This window comes from Pelecanus crispus, chromosome 13, assembly GCF_030463565.1.
Source record: "Pelecanus crispus isolate bPelCri1 chromosome 13, bPelCri1.pri, whole genome shotgun sequence".
Lineage (NCBI taxonomy): Eukaryota > Metazoa > Chordata > Aves > Pelecaniformes > Pelecanidae > Pelecanus > Pelecanus crispus.
This window is the reverse complement of record NC_134655.1, coordinates 23,730,605-23,753,792: the sequence shown is the minus strand read 5'-3', so window position 1 is coordinate 23,753,792 and position 23,188 is coordinate 23,730,605. Positions and strand designations below refer to the sequence as shown.

Here is a 23,188-nt window from a genome sequence, read left to right as displayed (position 1 = left end):
GTAGAAGTGAGTACGGTCCTAGGCCTAACTCCTATTCTTGTGTTCCAATGGAAGCCTTTGCATGAACCACGAGAGGGCTCCAGACAACTAGCAAATGCCAAGAACTTGTATGTACTTTTAACCGCTTCGTGCTCTAGGAGATGTGTGTCGGAGGAAGACGTTAGAGTTTCGAAGTGCAAGGTCACACGTTTCGCCGTGACACCAGCTGCAAGAGATTAGTTACTGAAACGCATGCGCAGATGCCCAGCCAGATCCCACATGCCACCAATGCCTTTTTTTTAATCCTCCACATTGTCTGTGCAGTCATTCACCAGCACATCTAAACCTCCTTGCAGAACAAGGGTCCCAGCAGGACGCTAGGCTCTGTCCTTTAAAAGAGATGTAAGACCCAAACCCTGACAACTCGTGATCATTGCAAAGCCATGTCACTCTTTGTAAGCGTAGGACTCTCGGCCCGGGTAGCTTGGCCAAACTCCAGCCCAGGTAACTCTGTTTTGCCTCCACCTTCTTCGTGTAGCTTCAGACCAACATGATGCGCCAGCAACCACATTGTGCAGCGGGATGGCTCAGCTTGCTGCTTTAGTTGGCGCTGACGATGGATGTACGGACCTGCTTCTGTAAAAAGGGCTAAAGAAAGTAATAAATTACTGTATTATGATTTAGTATACAGCTAATTAAGACATCATTTCCTCTCCCCATTCAAATGAAATGCAGGAGATGGGACTGTCACTTAACGCACCACTCCCAGTGTCTTGCAAATCTCTGAACGGAATTGCTGAGCTGTGTGGAGTATGAGCTCCGAAGCTCTCCCCTTCCAGAGCATGGGGGGTGTCCACCCACCTGCGGACTGAAAAACTGTCCAGGTTCTGGGACAGATTTTAGCAAGACAAGAGGGTTTCTGTGTGACAACCACAATTAAGCAACTTCCACCTTGCTCCAGGCTTCTAAAATAACCTCCTGCTCATGATTTGCATCTATTCAATTGGCAGCCCTACTGGGACTGTACCAAATCAGATAAAGTGGGCCGTGGCTGTCAAGTTAGGTGCTCTTCCGTGGAACTGGTTACCTGTCCAGTTTGGGTGAGGACAGGAAAAAAAAAACTCCACATGGGCCAAAGTATGATTGTTTCTCCGAGTGCTTAATGCTAATTGCTGGCCACAACGTTGTGCCTCTGAAACCTTTGTCGTTTGTAGTCCACCAAGGAAAAAGGGGACTCAGTCTTGTGTAGCTTCTGTGGTCGCAGCGTGTAGACTAAGAAGAATTAGCAGATGCATCCAAAATGGCTGGTTTTCTTCTGTCAGGAAGCAGCAGCTCCCTGGGACTGACTTTGGACAGGTCTTTCTCACGCATCTCGCAGTTCTTCAGAAGCAGTGTGTGGGAGAGGTTAAGTAACGAGTAATGGAGTCACGGGGAGTTAGGTGCTAGGTCTAAGAGTTAAATCGGTACAAACGCTCCAAGGTCTTTTGCTTCCAAGCTGTGGAGGTTGGGAGAGTGTCTTCCTTGTAATAGCTTATGCCTTTGAAAGCACCTCAAGTCCAGTTACAAAGAAGGCAACTCCCAGTACATCTTAGGGCATTTTTGATGTCAACACTAAAGGAGGCTCATGGGACCCAGAAAACAGGACTGGCCAGGTAAGTGAAAGAGGACTTCAGTTAAAATATTTCTGTTTGTTTGTTGGATGAAAAGCTGTTTGTAGCAGGTAGGGCTGTCTACACATTTTTGTAACTAGGCCTGTGCAGGTTTGTAATTTTTCCTTTAACAAGCAGGGTCTAAAGCGAGGATTCGTAGCTCAGCCTTAGATACGCGGATTCACGGATGCTTGCATGCTTGTATTAGTACGAAGTGGAATACAGAGTCTCCTCGTATTTGGTTGGCTTGAGGTTCTTTCTGCCTCGAACAAGTCAACCTCCCATGAGTACAGGTGTGCCGGGGCCAAGGAAGGGATCGTTAGCGGAGGGAGCAGATATGTACGCACTGAGAGGAATGTGGACTTGTTCCATGTGCACAAATACACTCCCTAATACCTTTCTTCTTCCTGCTTCACATCAGGTATACTACATAAACTTCACAGATTTTGCCAGCTATGAGGTGGTGGTGGATGAAAAGCCCTTTCTGCAATGCACTCGGAGTATTGAGACCGGCAAGACCAACTTCAATACCTGCTATACAGCTGGGGTCTGCCTCCTCAAAGCCAGGCAGAAGATTGCTGTGAAAATGGTCCATGCTGACATCTCCATCAACATGAGCAAGCACACAACTTTCTTTGGGGCCATACGCCTAGGAGATGCGCCAGCATCCTAGATGAACTTGGCATGTCCAAGGATACTCACAGAACTGCACAGTGCTGCTGTTCATAAGCGTATCAGTATTTCAGGGGGTTCTGTAATCCGGCCATAAAGAAAACTGATCCAGAGCTATTTATTCCTATATGTGAATGCAGGAAGCACAATTGTCTTCTGTGACTTGCATGGAGACTTGGATCAAAAAGCTAGTTGAAAAAGCGTTGTGAGGAAGAAAGGCTGTTGTGTCTGCCTTGTCTCAGTATTTCAAGTATTACTGCACTGATATTCTGCTCTGTGATCTTCACACGAGGCTTGTTGAGAGTGGTGTGGGTCTCTGCTTTTATGTTGCACTAGCAAGAGCATCCCAGGCGGGAGCGGGAGAAGACAGACTAATGTCAAAATCGCCCTATCCAGGCACTCCTGCTTCTGCACGCTAACGAAAGCAAGAAAGGGGGGTTTGGGGTTTCTGCCTTCCCAGTTTGAACTGGAACGGCCGCGGGATGCAAAGGGAGGTGAATCAGACAGGGTCAGTGGTGTTTACATTCATCCTCAGGAGTGCGAGCGAAGGCGGCGAAGTGCCTCTACCTAGCGCTTGGAAGCAGGCTGCAAAAGCAGTAAGTGCGAGAGGAAGGTGAATACTTAATAGAGCAGGCTTAGCAGATAGGAAACTGCCTCCACATTCCAGAAATCACAAAGTCCCAAAGAAAATGCCGATTCCCGGTTCCAGAGCCTCTGCTACTTTCAGCTCCTGCCATTACCCCAGAGGTATACCTTGCCCTAACGGGGGCTGCCTTAAAGTACTGCTGCTGTTACAGCAATTTGTGTTTTGTTGGGGTTTTTTTTGTCTTTTTAATTAATATTTTGCAAACCAGAACACATTTCTACAGGCTTCACCGAGCCGCGTAGAGCAGACACAAGTACTTGTGAAAACACTCTGAAGAAGTTTGTCATGTTTAAGAATAAAATTATTCAAACAGGAATTTTTTTTTTTTTCTGTTTTAATAGCAACTGTCCTGCTTTTAGATGTGGTTTTTATCCTTCCTCCCCCCACCCCTTTCCTTTTGGCACCCTTCTACCTAAAATGCTCTAATAAGTGGTGACGGAGTCTCTAGCAAAAAAAAAAAAAAAAAAAAAATTGTATTTAAAAAGTCTGGTCCAGCATGAAGTCACCACTTTTTCTTTTCTCTGAGCCCTGCTGAGTCTAGTCATAACTCGATTTCTGGTGACTAATAGAAGAGCTGGGACGCTATTGTTTCTTTTGGCTTCTTGAGCAACTCTCTCCCGTTACCTCCCCTCAGCTGGGGAGACCTAAAGCTATAAGATGTGCTCGAGCTGAGGAAGAGGCTGAAGCGCTAATTGCTCTTTTGTGTCGTGCCTTGGTTTGTGCTTGGTTGTGTTGGGTGTTGGTTTTTTGGTTTGTTTTTTTTTTAAAACTGGATTTCTTTTCAGAGCATGTTTTTTTCTTTTAAAAACTAAATTGGGTAGTGAAGTTTCAGCCTATGTAGCAACCGGGGCAAGTCCCGAACCGACGTCTCGGTGCTGACCTCCGTCTCCAAGCAGAGGTGGCTCAGCCGTGGTCACCTGCAGGGACGTGGGAGCGGACGTGTCCCAGCGCCGCGCAGGAGCGACCGATCTGACCGCAGAAGGGTCCACCCTGGCTGAAGCATTCTTGGCTCCGCTGCTTTTCCCCATCCGTAGCGAGTGATCTCACTTGCCAAGTATTGCAGTTATTGGGAGATAAATATTTCTTGGGGGCACCCAGCTTTGGCTACAGCCTCGCTATTCACAGGAGGCGTGCAGTTTGTAAAATAACTGCATGAAAAATTGCCTGCTATTTCTTTTTCAATATGTTCTCCTTTTTAGCCTTAACATGTTGGACTAGCAAGAGCCTTAGAGGCACTTAACTAGCCTTTGTGGTTTATTTCCTTTAAAATGGATTAAGGAGGACATGTTCCTCTGACAAGAATGAATCGGGACAACTGTGTATAGTGAGAACATTAAGCAAATCATTAACAGAATTGCTTTAGAATACAGCCTGAACAGCAAGACTTAGGGGCAAGCATAAATAACGCAATGACTTGGGAGAGCGTGATGGATGGAGTTTGCATTCCTTGTCCCCCACTGGCAGGATCTGGGATTTGCTCCTGACCATGGCTGCGGGCAGGAGGAGGCAGAGGGAGAATCCCTTCTCTCTGTAAAAGGCCCATGCATCGCGGTCAGGTTGCCTCTCTGGCACGTGCCTGGGATGCGGGAGGAGAGCGGAAGGGAGCGGTTCCTGCCGCGGAAGGTGTTAATGGGCTTTTTTCTGATGCTCGCGTTACACCGAAGCGTGAGCTCAGTGTAGCCGAGTTGGAGGCGTGGAGTTGGAGTTGGACGTGGAGTTGGAGAGCGGAGAATGCCTGACTGCAGGTGGCCTTGGTACCGAGAGCCGTGTTCATCCCTGGGATGAGCGGGCGGATCACCACTCCTGTAGCAGCCATGGAGAGTCTTTATACTTGAAACCCTTTGGCCTCTCTAGCAACAAGTTCTCTTTAATGAAGCATTACAGTGCAGGTTACCTAGGCTGTAGCATAGCTGCTGCTGCGTGATGCTTCTCTAGCTGGTGTCCCACCATCTCTGGTGCCTCTGCCCCTTCACTGGAGCCGACAAGGCCTGGAAGCAGCTCAGAGGAGCGTGAGGAGGATGCAAGTGGGAGGTTTTAACAAACTCCAGCAGGAACAGGGCCTTGCTCCAGTCTTTCCCTCTGATGTCTTTGGATTTTGATGTATCTCGGTTCCTAGTCTGGTTGAGAAGGAAGTGCTTCCTTTATAGACAAACGTCCGCGTATCCGAGATGGTGGACACGAAAGCAGTCGCCAGTGGCTTCCCGTGTGCCAGTCTTCCTCTCCGGTGGTACTTGCTGGCTCTGCTCTTGCTGGCTCTGCTCTTACCTACGTGCCTTGGCTCTGCTGCCCGGCTTTCGGCTGGCCACCAGCTGCAGCAATGTAGCAAGCAGATAATCGGTATATAATGCAGCATCTGAAACCCTTCTCCCTCCCAAGCTCCTCTACGGAGACAATTTCTAGGGAAGCCAGCTCAGCTGTTGTGTTCAGGGCCCCTTTTGAAGGAAGAATTCCCTTCAGTAAAGGCTTTAGGTCACGGCTCCCTGTGCAAAACTGCCTGGCCTTTGCTTCCCTCCAGCACCTTTCTCACCCAGGTAAGCGGTCGTGGTCTCCTTGCCGCCACTGTCCCCATCTGGGGACTTGGCATCGTCCTTCCACTGACCGAGCAGCATCGGGTGCTTAGAAACGGGCACCCGAGCTGCGTTGGGAGGGAGACGAGCAAAGCGCATTAGCTCGTTCGTGTTTCTTCCCCTCTTCCCGGTGAGAGCGCGGGGAGCCCTTCCCACTCGCTGCGGGCTGGTGGCACCTGCCCTGGCCCCGGGCGGTCGTGGCTCAGGCTTTGGGGGAAAGGGACAACTTCGTGGCTGCACCCATGCAAGCCTGACCCCCGCGCGCCCGCCCACCCCGCGTTCATCACTCCCAGGCTGGAAGGAAGCCCCTCGGGCTGCCCAGCAAAAGCGTAACGGGAGGGTTGTGGGACGAGAGACACGGCTCCCCCCGCTACCTGTTAGAGCTGCACGGTGATGCACTGCTGCTGGTTTGTGCTTCGACATCTTTATTCAAGACACTATCTGTATATAAAATATACATACTGTATATAATTTAGGATGTAAGTTTATGTAAATTGTCAATATTTTCTCTGCAAATAAAGCTTTTTCCTGATTTCGGTGTTCTGGGTGGGACTTCCTTCCCCAGCCAAACCAGGAGTTTCTGTGGGAAGTATTTTGACTGCGCTTGTGCGGTGGGACACAGCTGAAAGGCAAAGCTCCTCTGTCCGTCGGGGAGCATTTGATACGCAACTGCGGTGGCCACCACTGCTGATGCGAGAGGCACCGGCCCCCTCGGCGGGCTCCGAGCTGCTCAGCGTTTGCCTTCGACTCCCCGCTGCTCTCTGCGGTTGGGGAAGGCGACAGAAAACAGCGTTGCTGTCGCCGTACTTAGTGGGAAAGATGTATAGATTTGATGTACTTAGATAACCAGATATTCTTCTGCTTCCTTAACGCCCAGGCTGGGAACGAGCGTCTGTCACCCTGTGGTGCGGCTGTGATGTGGGGCAAGTGGCTTTATCCCCTTTAAGTGGCTTTATCCCCTTTTCTGCCAAGCCTCCGTCCTGCTGCTCGTTCCTCCGGTCCTTTGGAGACCTCTCACGCGAAACCCTTTGGGGGAACCGAGGCATCTCGCGCTGTAACAGACCGCTCCGGAGAGCTGGGAGCCAGCCTGGAGGCCGGGAGTGACAAGAAGCACGGGATGCCCTGCGATGTGCAGGAGCAAATCTCTTCCCGTCCACGCTGCGTGGTTCGCTCTGCCTTCGGCACGGTCCGTGAAAAGCCTCTCGGTATTTGCAGAGCGCCTTGGACGGCTCTCGGTCCGCACCCGGCTCGCTCTGCCAGGGGCTCCTGCAAAGGGGGTTCACAGCTTTGGGATGCAAATGCCCAGGGATTCTCCGCAGAAGTCCCTGATCAAAATCAGGGACTTTTCAGCTGATTTCATCGGCTGTGCCTGCTGTGCGGACCCGTGCCCAGCAATTCGGGATGCAGGGAGGAGAGGGCCGGGGTTCCCCGGGCGAGGCAGCGCCGGCGCCGGGGGCTGCGTCGGAGGCTGGAGCACTCGCATGGCGCGGTTCCTCCCCTGCGCCGCCTTCCGCTTTCGGGGCTCCGCGCTCGGCTGCTGATGGGAGACGAGGGACGCTGGAGTCGAAGGTTCATCCAGAGGTCGGTGTTTCCCTGGCTGGAGTCTGCAGGATTTCACATCTGCACAGATGCGCGATCCTCACCGCGCCTCCGAAAACAACGGCGGGCTGTTCGCTCGCAGCTGCCTCTGGCCCCGGCTGCTGCCGCAGCCCAGGTCCGCCGCGGTTAGCAGGGAGGGCGTCAGCCTCAAACGCTGACCCTGGCCTTCAGGGTGAGCCCAGCTCGTGTCACCAGTGCCGTGCGTGCCCTGCCTGGCTGCTGACATTGGGGTCAGGTTCAAGGTTGAGCCGCATCCCAGAGGTGACCAAGTGCTCCCCGCCGCGCCAGCTGTCGGGAGGGCGAGGGACAACAGCAGCAGAAGCCAGGCTGCAGCATCTTCCAGATGTGTATGTATGTGTGCATGCATATATATATATTTTTATATATACACACAGAATTACTTTTTTCCTGCCACACTCAACTAGGTCTAGAGCAATAGCCCTACAGCTAAAACTACAGCAAAACGCATCCTCGGGCAACTGTGCAGCAGCCTGCAGAAGCTCCTTCGGATGGGAAGGAAGTTGCCCACAGCGAGCCAAAAACCCAAAAAGCGTGCGTTTTGCAGAACACCCCATAAAGCGTGTCCCCGGGGAGCGTGTCAGCACTAGGCGGCACAGGGAGAAACCTTACCGTTCTCTACCGCTGCCTGGAAGGAGGTTGTAGCAAGGTGGGTGTTGGGCTCTTCTCCCAAGGAACAAGCAATAGAAGAGGAAATGGGCTCAAGCTGTGCCAGGGGAGGTTTAGATTGGATATTAGGAGAAATTTCTTCACAGAAAGGGTTGTCAAGCACTGGAACAGGCTGCCTGGGGAAGTGGTTGAGTCCCCATCCCTGGGGGTATTTAAAAGCCGCGTAGATGTGGTACTTAGGGACATGGTTTAGTGGTGGGCTTGGCGGTGCCGGGTTAACGGGTGGCAAACCCCGGGGAGGGGCCAGTGCCACGAGAGAGTCCCCTCGGCTGGGCTGCGGCGGCACGGGGAGGGGAATTTGTGCTGCCTTCATGCAGCGAGCTCACCTGCGGCCCCGGAGGTGCTGGGAGTCCCGCGGTGATCCCGGCGGCTGCGGCCAGGAGCTGGGTCCCCGCCTCGGGACGGCTCCTGGCGTCCTCAGCATCAGCTGGCCCCGGGCAGAGCCTGGCCCTGGCACAGGGCAGAGGAAGCTGGAGGAAGAGCAGGTCCAAGCAGGGGAACTCCCCCCCAAACCTCGCGGCTTTCCCAAGTACCACCTCTGCCTCCCGGCATTCGATTTCGGTGGTCGGTCCAGCCGATCACCTGAGCGCCGGTGCAGCCCTGCCTCCTCCCCGCCCCGCCATTTCTCTTTCCCTTCCTTGTGGCTTCGCGCACTGTTTTTCCCCCTCTGCAATCTTATGTCTTTCTTTTCCCACTTCCGTAGCTACGAACACCCACATGCGTTATCTCCTTCCCCCATACCATCCTGAAGCCTATTTATACAGAGCCTGGCTCCTGCCCAGCTTGCCAGAGAGCACTGGAGGAGCGGGTCAGGGCTGGCAGCGCCCGCAGCCCAACATGCTCTTGTTTGAACACCGGCTGGCTGAAAGAGGATGCTTGCTGCTCTGGCTGCTCCCGTCTATTCTCAGAGCCCAGTCTAACGGGGAGGCGAGGCCCAGGTCCACGCCGTGCCAGCAGGTAAGGCTGCTTCCCGAGGAGCCCCTGGGCCGGGATGGCCCCAGCAGCATCGCTGGGTCCAAGCGGGGCTGCCAGCATCCCTCTGCGCGGCGCGGGGTGCGTCTCCTCCCCAGCCTCCATCTCTTTAAACTTCCCAGCTTCGATCCCCTCTCTGCTCTCCTGTCTCCGAGCCGGGCTCCGGCTAGCCGGTCCCTAGCACCCAGCTGCTCCCGTGTCCCTGCCGTGCCGGTGGCACCTTCCAGCAGTCCCTGCCTTGGGGCTGTCAGCTCGAGATGCTTGCTAAGAGGCAGGATGGAGTGCAGGGTCTCACGGGGATTCAGACAGCTGCCAGGGGTGTTAGCAAGGCAGTCCAGGCTCCCAACTCCAAACTGGCAGAGGAAACCAATTTGGAGAGAGGGAAGATGGAGCCCACCAGGACAGTGCCCCTCCTCTGCCCAGGCAGGACAGGGATGCTCTGGACCAGTCCCAGTGCCCTCCAGAGGCTGGATTTGCCCCACCAGCCCGTTGCATCTTCAGTGCTTACGCTACTTTTTTTGCCCGTCTTGCTTGCTGGGACGCATGGGAGGACAGCCAGAGAATAAGCCTTCTCCTTGCGCCATCAGAAACAACTTGGCAGTGTCGGCCAGAGTCTTGGAAAGCCCACCTTAACCCTGGGGACACGCTCCTTGTCTCCGAGCAGGGCTGTCAGGTGGTGTGGCTCCTTCCCATCCGGGGCTGGGAAAAGGGGGAGCGGTGCTCATTTCCGTGTTGCTCGTGCCCATCTTGGACAGCAGATGGCTTGGCTGGAGCTGTGGTTTGTAGCCCCTCTCATGCTGATGGCTTCTCCTCTCTCTCTGTAGAGCCCCACGAAGGTGTCTTGCAAAGGAGTTGGCCTACGCAAGTTTCCAAAGGAGCTTAGCCAAGGAGTTAAGTACCTCGAGCTCTCCAACAACTTCATCCAAAACCTATCGGGCAGCTACATGTCAGGGTTTGGGCAGCTTGAGTCCCTGGACGTGTGCTTCAACCAGCTGGAAGCTGTGTCAGCCACGACCCTGGCTCAGCTACCCCAGCTGCGCTCGCTCCTCCTGGGATCGAACCACCTAGACCGCAATTACCTCGCTAACGGGCGAGCCTTTCACCTGCTCAGGAATATCGAGGTCCTGGACCTGTCGGCAAATAACCTGGAGAGCCACATGGCAGGCTGGTACGTCAGCAACCTCACCAGGCTGAGGGTGCTCGATCTCTCTGGGAATAAGATGACCAGGCTGCCAGCAGGAATCTTCTGGAGCACGCCACGGCTGCGCGAGCTCGACCTCAGTAACAACTACGTCATGGAAATCGAGGAGGGAGCTTTTGAGGTTCTGGAAGAGCTGGAGGTGGTGAACTTGGCTTTGAATTCCCTCCACTGTATCTCTGGCTTCAGCCTCACACAGCTGCGAGTTTTAAATCTCAGCCACAACGCCCTGGAGCTCTTCGTCTCGGAGGAGGGAGCGGAGCCCTACCTGCTTCAAGTGCTCGACTTGAGCCATAACAGACTCCTCTATTTTCCAGAGCTCCCCAAAGCCCATTATCTCACGCACTTAAACCTCTCCAACAACCTTATTGCTTCCCTGCTCCCAGGCTCACACCATCCGGGGGAGTTTGCACTGCACTACAAGGAGATGGCGAGCTTTAATAGGACCTCGCATACCACGGCGGGGCTGACGCATGTCGTTGACTTGGATCTCAGCAATAACCGGCTGCAGCTGTTCCCATTTACCTTCTTCCACAGCCTGGGCTCTCTGCACAGCCTCAGCCTGGCTACGAACTGTCTCCAGGACGTAGCCGGGGAGTCGCTCGCCGGCGGCACGGAGCCCAGCGACCGCTCGCCCACGCCGCTGGAGCGCACCACCCTCTCCGTGCGCTCGCTGGACCTCCACGGCAATGCCATCCACGTGCTGCCACGCTGGTTTTTCGATTCTCTGCCTCAGCTGGAAACGATGGATCTGGGCTCCAACAGCCTCCAGCCTTGCGAGAGCCAGGGGAGCGATCGGGGAGGGAATTTGGGAGGGGGCTCTCACGTGCCAACCCCGGGAGGCACCTGCACCCCCTTCTACAACGTGCCTCGCTTGAAGCATCTGAGTCTTTGCAAGAACAACATTACCAGGCTGCAACCCTACGCCTTCAAGCAGACCTCGCTGCTCTCCCTAGACCTGTCGGGGAACAAGGACTTGTTCGTGTCTAAGGAAGCCCTGGGGGGGTTGGAGTTCTCCCTGCAGAAACTCTCTCTGAGGGGCAACCAGATGGATGACAGCAAGGCGGAGCTCCCCTGCTTGGGGACACTCAAAGTCTTGGACCTCTCGAGCAATAATTTGAGCCTTTTGCCCACGGGACTTTTCTGCTCCCCGCTGGAAAGCCTGGACGTTCGCAATAACAACCTGCTGACGCTGGAAAAGCCGGCGCTGGCGAGCTGGTCCCGCAGCTTGAAGGAGGTGTCTGTCGCTGGAAACCCCTTCAGCTGTTGCTCGCTGGCCTGGCTGGACACGCTGCGGGCGGCCGGCGTGGGCGTGCGGGACCTGGACGAAGCCCTCTGCGCCTACCAGGACGAGAGCAGGAACTTCTCAGCCAAGATAACCAGCGGTCCTTGGTGGCTTTGTCCACGTCCCAAGGGCACCGGCTCTCTGGCTCTGCTCGTGGTCGTGATGAGCCTTTTCTTTCTCAGCTCCGGCGCTTGCTGCCTTCTGAAGAAAGGGCAGAAGTCGCCGGAGTGTGCGGGACTCCACAGCAACAGGGTGGGGGTCTTCCCCCACGGCCCCAAAAGAGAGGAGCCACCAGACAGCGTCACCAAAGTGTAGCCCAGCCCTGGGGAGCAGGAACTGTAGCGATCAGTCAGAACTCTAATTATTATTAATAATATTAATAATATTATTGCGTTTTAGGTCTCCTCCCCTCACCGGTATCCTGCGTGTTTTGCAAACCAAATAAAGGGAGCGTGGTTGGTGCTGAGCTCTGGGCTGGGCAGAGGAGGGCTCTGGGCCACCTCTCCTTCTCGGGAAGGACAGTGTCCCCATCTGCTCGGTTCCCTGCAAGAAATTAATCACGCTATCAGCAATTGTGGGTGGGTTTTCTGCCCTGCCATCACACATTCTCATCACCCAGGGCAAGAAACCAAGGCCTGGGCTGCTTGTATTGATCGGCTCCCCAAACCCATCACGTGCTGTGTGTGGAAAGGGAATTGCCTCCATTGGTGCCACCTGAGCGTTTCACAGCTTTCCCAGCAGTCACTACCTGCCATTTAAGTAGGTTTAATAGCTCGGCTAAATAGCTGCTCCTGCTCCCGACAGCATTCCCCAGCCCAGCGCTGCGAGGAGCGGGCAGCAGCAGGGAACGGTGCCGGTGGGAGCTGTGCTGGAGGGCTGGCCCCAGCGGTGGCGGGTCACCGTGCCAGGAAGGGATTTCTGCAGGATCCTACGTGCCCTTCTTCTGCCTTTTCCTGCCAAGCTGGCATCTGAAGGACGCCGTGGAGTTGGCAGGGCTTCAAATGACCCCGGGTACCGCTGTGGGTGCAGGAAGGAAATCTGTGCTGTCCTCACCCATTGAGATGGCGAGAATGAGAGAGAACCAGCCTTGTGCTGTCCCGGGCTGACGCTGGGCTGCTGGCTTTTTGAGGTGGGTGCAGGATGTTCCCCGCTCAGCGCCTGGCCTCCCGAGCCGCCGGCGGCAGGGGCAGCTCGTTCTCCATCATGGGGGTGAGTGCTGTCTCCCGCGGGGACAGGCAGGCAGCGGGAAGGGGCGATGCTGCTCAGGTCTGCCGGGCAGAGCCGTGGGCCTTGGGGCATCTGGAACCCTCTGGAACCATGCGGGTCCATGCACAGCCAGCGTTTAATGTGGGGCTAGGGAGAAGGTGCCAAGGGGGATGGCCGCTGTCGCGGTGTGACGGGTGCGATGCTCCCGGTAAGCACGCAACGGCCGGCTGTCCCGGCTGCGACGTGTCCAGCTTCCCAGGGCAGAGCAGGGCTGCACCCCCCCATGATAGCAGCCAGGTGCCCGACGAACGCCCTGAAGGGTTGGGGCCAGCTCTGGGGAAGGATAAAAATAAGGCTGCAATGAAACCTTTTACATTTCACATCTATTTGGTGCCACCTTGAAAGTCCCCAGCTGGCCCGGGCCACCTACTTGTCCACATGCCTGTTAGGTTAGAGGCTGTGAGAGCAAAAGGGCTTGGAAGTCACTTAAAATCCCAAGTATTTAACCTTTTTTTTTTCCTTTCAAGCTTATCGTGGCTTTACTGCGAAGCAAAGCGCATTTTTGCTGTAAAATATATGCCTTCCCCGTGCTGCCCATATTGCTGCTGAGGCTGCAGCTTCCTGGCCTTTGCTGGGCATCCAGCTCCCGAGGGACCCCCAGTGCCTTTGACGGCCCCGCATTTCCATCCCCGCCTCAGTTTCCCTTTGATCTGGCGCTCCGTGCCTCGTCACGGCAAGCGACCGGCCATGCCGGTGCCCGGGGCACGGCGGGGGAGCCTGGCGCTCCGTGTCACCACCCCGCAGGGACCTTGGGAAGGGGCAGGCAGCCCACGCTGCTGGTGAAAACCCAGCCTCCCGCTCGAGGGCGGCTGTTTGCTGGATCGCCTGCTTCCACACGCGCCCTTCCCCTTTTCGCTCCTGCTCCCGTGTCCCTCTCGTTCGCCAAAATCCCGGTGTGTGCCAGCCACCCTCCCACCGCCACTGCAAGCCATCATCCTCTCCCGGCCCGGCATTCCCTGGCTCCGTCCCCTGCTCCAGCGTGGGACCCAGCTAATGTCACCGGGGAGATGCAACCAGCTGGGCTCTGGGCCTGAAGCACAGCGTGCCACGAGCCGCTGCGCCCGCCTTGGCCACTTCTGTGCTTCTCCTCAGCAGGGTCCCCCGTCCTCAGGTGGCACCCGGGCTCCCTGGGGCAGGGACGAGCTTTCCTGCGTGCCCATGAAGCACCGTGACAGCAGGTGGGTGAGCTCAGCCCGGCTTCAGCCCGTCCCTAACGCCGTGCCAGCCTCCTTCCCTATCCTGGGCGCTCGGTGACATTGCAGGGACGCTCTTTGGGGCTGCCTGGCTGCAGCCCAAAATGCTGCTGTTGCCTTTGGTGGGTGTTTCTGGTACATTTTGTGTGGCCTCTGTTCCTCATTTAAACCCCCTCCCAGGCTGTACTTTCCGTGCGTGTCGCCATAAGATGTCCTGCCCTTTGTGCTGCTGCTTCACCCACCAGCATCCTCCTCCCTCTAAGGCTCGCGGGGGGCTGGAGCCTTGCAGCCACGTGGAGCCGGGTGACCGGCGGGACGCCGCGTACCGCTGGGTGCTCGGGGACGCCGTGGGCTGCCGGGCGCTCGGTCGGTGCCAGGCGCTGCTCCGGGCTTCCCGAGTGCTCCCAAGCCGTGCTTATCCAGCGCTGTTGAGGCAGGCCGTGTCGTGTCCCCGCGGACCAGCAGCAGCAGCTGGTGGCTGACCCATGCGGGGACGACGGTGCTTGGGGACAGCGGGCTGCTGATGCCCGAAGCTTTCTTCCGGGATTAGAGCATCTGCTAAAGCATGTACGAAAAATACGAGAAAGGATCCTGGTGCTGGTTTCACCCTGCAGGGAAGGCTCCCAAAGGCACATAAAGCTTAGGGTAAGAGGGGTGGAAGAGAGCTGCTGGCTGTGCTAAGGGTCGGAGGGGCTGCCAGAGCCCAGGGGAGGGGGACGTAAGCTTTAAAAGAGAAAAGAAATCCTGGAGAACCCCTGAGGCCAAAGAAGGGTTGAGAAGGTACAGAAACTGAGCCAGGGAAATGGTGTGTCGGGTTATTATCTTTCTTGGTGTCTGCATGCTTTCCCGATTCAAAGAAGAACGGGATTGCAGGGTGTGGTCTCACCGGTACTACGAGAAGAACTAAATCCATGTCAGCGCCGAGGGCAATGCCCCCTTCTCCCAGCGACGGGGAAAGCAGCATGCTTTCAGCTTTCGGTCCTGGCACGGGGGACGATGCGGTGTGACCAGGCTTTGTGTCAGCAGCAACCAGCACGAGTGACCCGCGAGGTCAAGAGAAACCCGGCTGCGGTGCTGCTGGTGTTTTTGGGAGGGGTACGTCCGAGGTGCTGCGTTGCTCCTCAGCCTGAGCTTCCCACAGTTTAGGGGAAATGGTTTCCTTATCCCAGGGATGTCTTGGCATCTCAAGCTTTTTCTTGATCCAAAATGAGGGTAAAAGATCTGTAGGATATTGACGTCGAAACAAATAAAGGGATGATGCCAAAAATGTTGCGTTTTCATGTCGAGCTGTAAGACACCAGGAGTATAAATTTTGGTCTGAAAAAGAGCAGTGGTGGTTGAAATATTGTGACCATTTACAAATTTTCTAGAGAACCAGTTGAGAAATCCAGCAAAACTCATTCTTTCCAGTGGAAAACCTTCACATTTCAGTGGATCTGCATTTTCAAAGAAAAATAGATTTTATCAAAAATTTCCAGCTAGCTGTTCTGCTAACTCATGTGGAAATTACCTTGTCTGCAACTAACTTGAATTAGAGGACTTTTTTTTTTTTTTTTTTTTTTCCTTTTTCCCTTTCTCTCCATGGAGATGAGAGCCAGAGCTTCATCTGCTTCAAGAGCTGGAGAATTTCCTGGTCGCTGGCTGGCGGATATCGCTCCTCGAGCCGCCCCTGCCCGGCAGAGCGGGAAGAACACTCCTCATCCTCTGCATTTAGACGGACCACAGGTTAGCCCAAATCTCCCCAACTCTGCTCCAAGATGACGCCAGACAACGTGCTCTAGGCTGCTGCAAGGCGTGAAACCGTCATAGCCGTGAACGCTGTTTTCCTCCCCGCAGCTCCTGCCCCAGGTTTCGCCCAACGGCAGAGCTCGGGTAAGTCCACTTCAGCGCACAGACAGCAGCAGAACGGCTGCTGAAGGTATCGTTTCTTTTCTTTTTTTTTTTCTGATATTGCTGCAATATGTATTCCCAAATGTGGTTGATCTCATAAACCACTGTCCTCTTGCCATAGCCTGGCTCCCCGTGGCAGGGTGCCTTTTACGTGCTCCTCGCTAATGCAGCATTTGCTCTGCGGCTTTGGGACGGGGCAGGAGGCTGGTGGCAGTGGCTCATCCCCATGTGTCACCTCCGGGCCATCGGCCCACGTGTCCCTCCCATTCGTAGGGCTGTGCCGCCGCTGCTTTCCATTATCACTCACTGCCACAGCCTCTTCTGCGTGACTCAACAAAACTCCCCTGGCAGCTATTTCTAGCCTAGCTAGTGAGGTCGGGCGTGTTATTCATGACACTTTCTTCCTCTCTGGTGGGGCTCCGGCCAGGCTGGGACCTGCCACCGCCTCTCCAGCATGCAGACCTCCAGCCAGAGGAGACTCTGGCAGGGAGCAGATGGGGAACGCAGCTCCCAGCGTCTCCGCTGCCTTGCGACGTCCTGTACCGCCTTCTGCAGCATCGCTTGCCCGGGCTGTCCCGGGGTTGCTGCGGGGGGAGCGCAGATGCCGACACATGTTCTGCAGCTGGATCCCCCCAGCGCAGCTGTCCCGGGGCCCTGAGGACGGGACGTGCTGCAGAGCCTGCTCTGGGCTGCCTTGGCGTGCGCTGCCTGCGACGGGACGCCGCCGTGGCTGCAGGCAGCCCTGGTCGCAGCAGCTCGTGCAGTGTCACCGGGTGCTCTTCTCCTTCCAGCTTGAGCCCACAAGCAGGTGCAGAGCCACGGTCCCCAGTCCCAGCTTTGCGATGTCTCTAGGTAGATGCGTGGGAGCAGCCTCGCGGGGAAGCCACAGGGCCAGGTGAAGCTGGAAGGCAGCACCGTGCGTACGTGGCTCTGGAGGGGATCAGCTGGCAGGAACAAGTCCTTGCAGGTCCCCGTCGCCCCCAGGCAGCTTCTCAGTATCCATCCTGTGGTGAGGTCACTGACTCCATCACTACATCGGAAAGAGGAAGGAAAACGGTTTCGCTAAAGGAAAGCAGCCCTCTGCAGCAGGACGGTCACCTAGCACCCAGGGCGGCCCTCACCAGCATCCCCAGCCTCCGGAGGGGACGGGATGCTCCCAGGCGCCCGATCCCCTCCGCAACCTCTGGGATTTGGCGGGAGCTGGCCGGGGAGCGTGACCTGCCTCCTTGCCAAGACGCCGGTGCCCCATGACAGCGTGCCACCGCCGCCTGCGTCACCGCAGCCCGGCGCTGTCACAGCCTCCAGGCAAAAGGATGTGGCTTCTCACGCGGTCGGTCGGTAGGTGAGCGTGGGGTGGGGGAGCGCCGAGGTTGCCAGGGGCTTGAGGGGACATGGGGCGCCTTGACGGCAGGGGAACCCCTGGAAGGTCCTCGCGTGAAGCCGCCTCTCCTGAGCCTGGAAGCCGCAAGCCGCTGCAAACTGGGATGGTACCTGGGGAGGGGTCCCCGTGTGCTTATGCAGCTCACAAACCATTCACGGGAGTCTTATTAGTGGCACACACAAACCTTTGGCCATCCAGGACAACTATTTAATGTTCCTCCAGTAATTAGCCTTATGCCAGGAGCAAGCTCTGTGTGCAGGCAAGCCCTGACCCAGCAGCAGGTCTTCTCCTTGCCCTCCTGTGAGCTCGTCCTTGAGCTTTCCCCTCCTGGCTGTGTCCCCAGGGCAGCCCACACCAGGCAGGCAAGCACTCAGGGGGTGATGTTTTCCAGCGTCGCTCCCAGCTCCTCGCCTGCTCCCCCCAGGTCTTTCCCCCTGCTCAGCGCCCGCAGACGAATCCCCAGCAGCACGGCTGCACCTTCTCCCCGTGGTGGCTCGCAGGCTGGGGAAGGAAAGCCTTTCTCCTGGGCTGGGAATCCCCTCCTGCCCTCATTCTTCCCCAAGAGAGCCTGACACGGAAGGGGAAGGGGTATTTTTAGCACTTACCCTACGGTTGTTTCAAGGATTGAGCTAAGAAGAGGAATTGACATCAAATGAAGGGTTGCTTTTGCTTTAAAAGGAAGCCTTTTTTTTTTTTTTTTTCTTCCTACTACTCAGTCATTGCAAAACTTTTCTGTGAAGAGGGATTGGTAAAAATCACCTTTTGTAGGAGACGGGGCCCTGGAGCCGGAGATTGGCGTCAGAAATCGCTGGACACCGTTCCCTGTGCTGGCATTGGCTTCTCGTGCCCTTGCCCAGCTCCCACGGTGACCTCGCATCCCAAAAGCAGGGGACAGGGTGGTATGAAGCCCCTCTGCCCCAATGCTGATCACGACTCCCAGTATCTGCGAAGCTACGAGATGCCTCCACCTGCCAAACCATCCTCACAAGTGTCCTCTCTGCATTCCTGCTCTCCAGCAGCTTTTCCTGACTCTTGCTCACGGCTTTTCCTAAAACCCCTGGGACCCCAGGTGCTCTCGCCTTCCCAGCCACCATCCGACCCGGTAGGTACTGGCTATGGCAACCCATCTGAGATCCTCCAGCTCCCAGGCTAAGGTGCCATCCACACCTTGAGGAGTTTGCCTGAAAGCAATATGGTTCATAGGGCAAAAAAGTGCCGTGCCGCAACGTGCGAGTTGCCAGCACCAACACGGCAGGCAGGAGCGTGGTGAAAGCAGGTTCTCCAGGGACCCAAAGGGGAGGTGGTGGCCCTTAAAAGCAAAACCACTGCCAGAAGGTGGCAATATCCCCTCTCCTTTCTGGGCCTGACACTGCGCAGAGCAGAGAAGGGGTCAGCCCCTTGTGCCGGGGATGAGTCCATTTTGGTTTGGAAGCCCTAGCCCCGCTCAGGTCCGCCTTTGGATCGAACAGCTTGGGCAATGGCGGGACAGTGCTCCATGCCCCACCCGGGTGGTGGGGCGTCCCTGCTGTCCATCTCCCGAAGCTCAGCCCGCACCAGCTGTAGCGGGTGCTGGTGGTGTGCATGCCACGGCACCTACGGCCAGCGGGGAGGAGGGTGTTCAACAGCGGGGAGTGCAAAGTCCTGCCCCGGTACGTGCTGGGGCCACCCAGCTGGAAAGCAGCTTCTCCTAGATAGCAACCCTAGACCTTCCTCCACCTGCACCGAGGTGGGCTTGCACTTTGCCCGCCTTTGTGTCCCGTTCAGGGGAGATTAGGGGACTGCTGACCTTCCTGACCCTCTTGTCTGAAATCCTCTGTCGTAGGGTCTAGTTGTGCTGATGGTCACTTTTTTTCTTGGGCGGTGTGGGGCTGTTCCAGGCAGCTGATGACATAACGTTAGAAATCACACCAGAAGGATTAGCATCTCCGGCAGAGCCTGCGTTCCCACTGAGACCTCCTCGCCCTTCAGCAGAGATGTGGCACTGGGACGCTTTGGAGCAACAACCGGCAAAGCAGCTCTTCCTGGCAGGCTGGATGCAGGGCACCTGCCGCAAAGGAGTCCAGGGCAGACAGTAACTGGGAAGGACTGGGAGCCCCGGGAGCCCCTGCATCCCTCTGGCTGGAGTCTGGAGAAGGAGGTGGCTGGTTAGACATGCCCAGCGCGCAGGATTGCCTTTGCTGGGCAGCTCCTGCCTTGCACGTGCTTGGTGAACTGCTGCCCTCCCTCTGCCCGCTGAGCACATGATGCCCAGAAAAGCACCCAGGCACCTCCCAGCACTGAAAAAAAAGCAGCTTTTCCTGGTCAGAAAATTCCTAATCCCTCCAGAAGCTGTTCAGATTTCCCCGCAATGTCCCCCTCAGCGCCCAAGGCATTTCCCCATTCCCCAAGGCTGAAAAGGGAACTTACAGAGACTGTGATTTCATAACATCAAAGTCCTCAGTGTTAGAGTGAAAGGAGCGCTTGGGCTAGCAAGAGGGAGAAGTGTGGACACCGTATCTGATTGCGGGTCAAGGTAAGAGAAGGATCTGCAAAAGCCGTCGTTGGGAAGGTGGCACGTCAAAGAAATATCAGGGACTTCCAGAGCGCAGTGAGGTCCAGCGGTACTGAACTGAGTCAGGAAAGGTGAAAGCTGAACTATGTCGCTGTGGTGAGACCAGTCTGACTTCAGCCTCACCAAGCACCAAGTTATTTGCCAATAACTTGATGGCAAAGGACCCCAGCTTTGCCCCAGGCCCTAAGGAGTCTCGCAGCACCAAGCTGTTGGTCATATGGCAGGGCCCCAGGCACCCCAGGGTGCTGGCACCCTGTCCCACGCAGCACGGGCATCCGGTCCCAGCAGCGGGTGCTGCTTCTTGGGGCTTTTCTACCTCAACCCTCAGGGTCCTGTGATGTCTATAAGCAAATCCATCGTGGCAGGGACTTAGCAGGGACTCTCCCTCATTGCAGAGCCCTCGGCAGAAGCGGACCAGGCTCAGAGACCAGGTTCATCTCTGCCACGTGCCTCCTGGGATTGGAGCCAGAGAGTTTGATCTTCCATGGGACGGCGGCACCAGGCCCCAGGTACCGCTGGAGCAAAACAAACCGCAGCTTTCTTAAATAGGAGGGATGCTGGAGGAGGGATTGGGCTGATGAGGGAGCAGCTGAGTTGGGCTGAAAATCCAGGGGCTTTCAGAAAAATGAGGGGGGGGAAGTGAATTGCATTGTGGAAATGCTCAGGGTGCTTGAATTGTGTCTGGGACCATAAGGAAGCCTAGAGAGTGAAAGATGCTCTGGGGACTGCCCAGGCTGAAACAGCACGGTGTGTCCCAACACTCCCTCATCTCCTCTTGGCAGGCTTTCCCAGGCGAGCCCACTCCCGCAGAACATCCTTCCCATGGCGGTCGGTGCGTTGCCAGCAGATCCCATTGTCCCTGTGGATGGATGAAATCTGCCCAGATGCCTCTGCTCGACCTCCCTGCAGGCTGTGAGTTACCCATCCCACAGCTGGGGATCACAAACCGCTCTAGCTAGCGTCTGACTTGCCCTCACCTCTTCCTCCGCGGGGCAATATTTGGGGCTGGAGAGGGCAGCAGAGGGGCAGGACCGGCCCCGCTCTCCCACAGATGCTGGAGGACTCTGTTGTCCCCGGTGCTTGGTCTGCAGGGGTTGGGAGCAGAATGTGCTGCAGGAGAAGGCGTGCTTATTGCTACTTTACCCCATAAAAATAGGCAGACTGTGGTTATTTTAATCAGCTTAGTCCTCATTTTAGAGACAGAAACCAAAACCATGGGGTTTGGTGTTTAGGGAATATAGGCTTGGGTTATCCCTTGCCCTCTCCAACAGGGACTCTACTTTCCGCAGCTGGGAAAGCATTTCCCACCCTGAAATACTCAAGGATAATTTTCTAAGTGCCAGCTGCAGTGAGAAAAGGCTCCTCTTGCCCTAAACCAGGGAGTCCCAGCCCAACAGTGCCAATGTTCAGCCAGTGGCAATGCAGCCAGCGGAATGTCCGGAGCAGGGCAGGCTCCATGCTCAGACCACTCCGAAGCAGAAATCTGTGGATGGCGCTTGCTGGCCTCCACGTGCCCTCTGCAGAGACATCCAAGCTGTGCGCCCTGATGAGCAGCTCAGCAAATTTGCTTTTATCCTGTATCTTTCCTACTCCTGCTGAAAAACCATTCCTCGGCTGACAAGAGCTTGCTGTAACTTTGGAGCCCTTTGGTGTCAGTCCACAGGCATCAGGGAGAGGAAGGTTAATGGGATCAGAGCCAGCCGATTCCAGGCACACTGAATACAGCGTCTCTTTTCTCTCTGTCCTTTAATTAAGCCCCTTGTAACTCTGCTTGGGATTTGGGAGTGACCTCGGCGCTTTCCTAGCAGGACCCTTCCTCATGGGCCGTTGCTCCGGCACAATGCACCATGGCCTTTTCATCCCAAGGGAGTAGTTTGGGAAGGTCAACCATTCAAGCTGCGTGTCCTAGTTTTAGTGCACATGACAGCAAGTCAAAGGGAGGTCACAGGGGGGATGCTAACCAACCCCCCCGTTATGTCCTGCAAAGGGAAAGCGCCTTCCAGGGAGAAGGGACGTTGCACAGCGAGGGAGAAAGTGAAAGCCCAAGTCTTCAACCTGTGACCGTTTCCAAAAGAAGCTGGTGTCAGCTGGACTTGTCTCTCAAATGTCAGTTCCCACTGTGGGAAACTATCAGTCTACCTGCTTCCTGAAGGTCTTAACAACAGCAAGGTTGCACTTTTGGTTTTCTATTTACGGAAGGGAAAGAGTCAGAAAAATATACCTTGTGACAAGCATGTGCAAGCCACAGAAATGTCACACCAAACCAGCTCCTGTCCAAGCAGGCACCGTTTCCCTGGCTGCATCATTTCTGCCAGCTGTAATCTGGTTCCTGCAATGAAACGGGCACTTCTGCAGCTGGTACCCGTGCCCAGTGCCAGCTCACGGATGTGCACACATCCGTTTGCCCACAGCACCAGGCAAACACCCTTCTGGGCTCTCTGTGAGACAGCAGCGGACTTTAAGCTCGTTTTCTTGGCCTGGAGAGGCAAATTTCTGTGGAACCTGATTACGCTGTTTTCAGGAGCCTGGAATTAGCAGTACACATCAAAGCATCAGTCCTGATCTGGAAAGCCCAGCGACAGAGTCAAAGCAAAGTCCTTTAGCTGCCCCTCCTGCCCCTGTGTGCTTTGGGGTGCTGAAGGCGACAGAAAGCCCTGCACCAACTACACGCTGGGCTTTGCAGCGCTGACAAGCTAAAGACAGCCCCGAGACGAGTTAGATCCCGCTCTGACCACGTTTTTCTAATGGGCGCATTCAGTTTTAGGGCTGTTTCTCAAGTTTGCATGGGCAGGCCCAGAGCGCAGAGGAGGGAGCCGTCGCGCTGCAGCCCAGCACCTTCCTGCAGCAGGGAGAGGTTGCTTTAACCCCATTACTTTGAAATGCGCTTGCGTGCGAGAGCCCTTCCACGTGTCCCCTTCTGCTCACCCTCTTCCTCTGCAGTTACAAAACCCGTTAGTAGCTGCTTGGTGCCCTGCCCGAGGTGATGGGTCAGTAAGAGGGTTTGCCTGTAAGAAAAGGGGTTGAAGCTGCAAAGTCGGTGTCTAGGGGCAGGATTTCCCCACGTTCAGTCAGCTTCAGTCCCAGCACAGCCTCTGGCTGGGTCCTCTCCGGGCTGGTGAGACCAGTGTCCGCACCCCTGGCTGACTCATGTACATCTGGAGCCCTGGTTATTGCAGTCCTTGCTGTCTTCGCACGGCTCCGGAGGCAGAGGAGGCAGGCAGCTGCGGCTTTCACTCTTTCTGGGACAAAATGTATTTTTTCTTTAAAGCTTCTTGCAAAGAAAATAAGAAAAAAAGACAGAAATTAATATCAACCCCTTCTACCCTTTACTAATCTGTCCCTTTCTGATTCCTGCCAGCCAGTTACAGGGATGAGTTGTTACCTGCTGAGCCGAGCCACGTACTCGCTTTGCGATCCAACAGCTCTCCCGAAGATGCCGAAGCAGAACGCCACGGTGTCGGGTCCCGTTGTGCGCAGCACCCCTACGCCTCGCGGGGGGCACGAAGGGGTATGCGCCAGCCGAACGCTTAGAGGGGCGACGTGCCGGACCTGGTGCCCCCAGCTCCATCCTGCAGTGGGTCATTTCTTAATCGCTTCCCAGGTGCTGTTTCGGAGATGTTGACAGCTAACAGCAGCTATACCCCCCCACACAC

At 55.8% G+C, this 23,188-nt stretch overlaps 2 protein-coding genes across 2 annotated transcripts in view; both read left to right on the top strand.

Annotated features, from left to right (window-relative positions):
* The window catches only part of EDA (ectodysplasin A), an 85,581-nt gene extending 83,280 nt beyond the window's left edge, over positions 1–2,301 (top strand). Inside the window, exon 8 of the mRNA XM_075720759.1 lies at positions 2,050–2,301. Coding sequence (XP_075576874.1) covers positions 2,050–2,301 — 252 coding nt within the window. The remainder of the gene's footprint in view (positions 1–2,049) is intronic.
* Positions 2,302–8,613: 6,312 nt separating this feature from the next.
* LOC104036377 (transforming growth factor beta activator LRRC32-like) lies at positions 8,614–11,595 on the top strand. Its single transcript, XM_075720710.1, has 2 exons — positions 8,614–8,756; positions 9,596–11,595. The coding sequence occupies exons 1-2, from the start codon at positions 8,637–8,639 to the stop codon at positions 11,567–11,569; spliced, it is 2,094 nt and encodes a 697-aa protein (XP_075576825.1). The 5' UTR covers positions 8,614–8,636; the 3' UTR covers positions 11,570–11,595.
* The last annotated feature ends 11,593 nt before the right edge of the window (positions 11,596–23,188 follow it).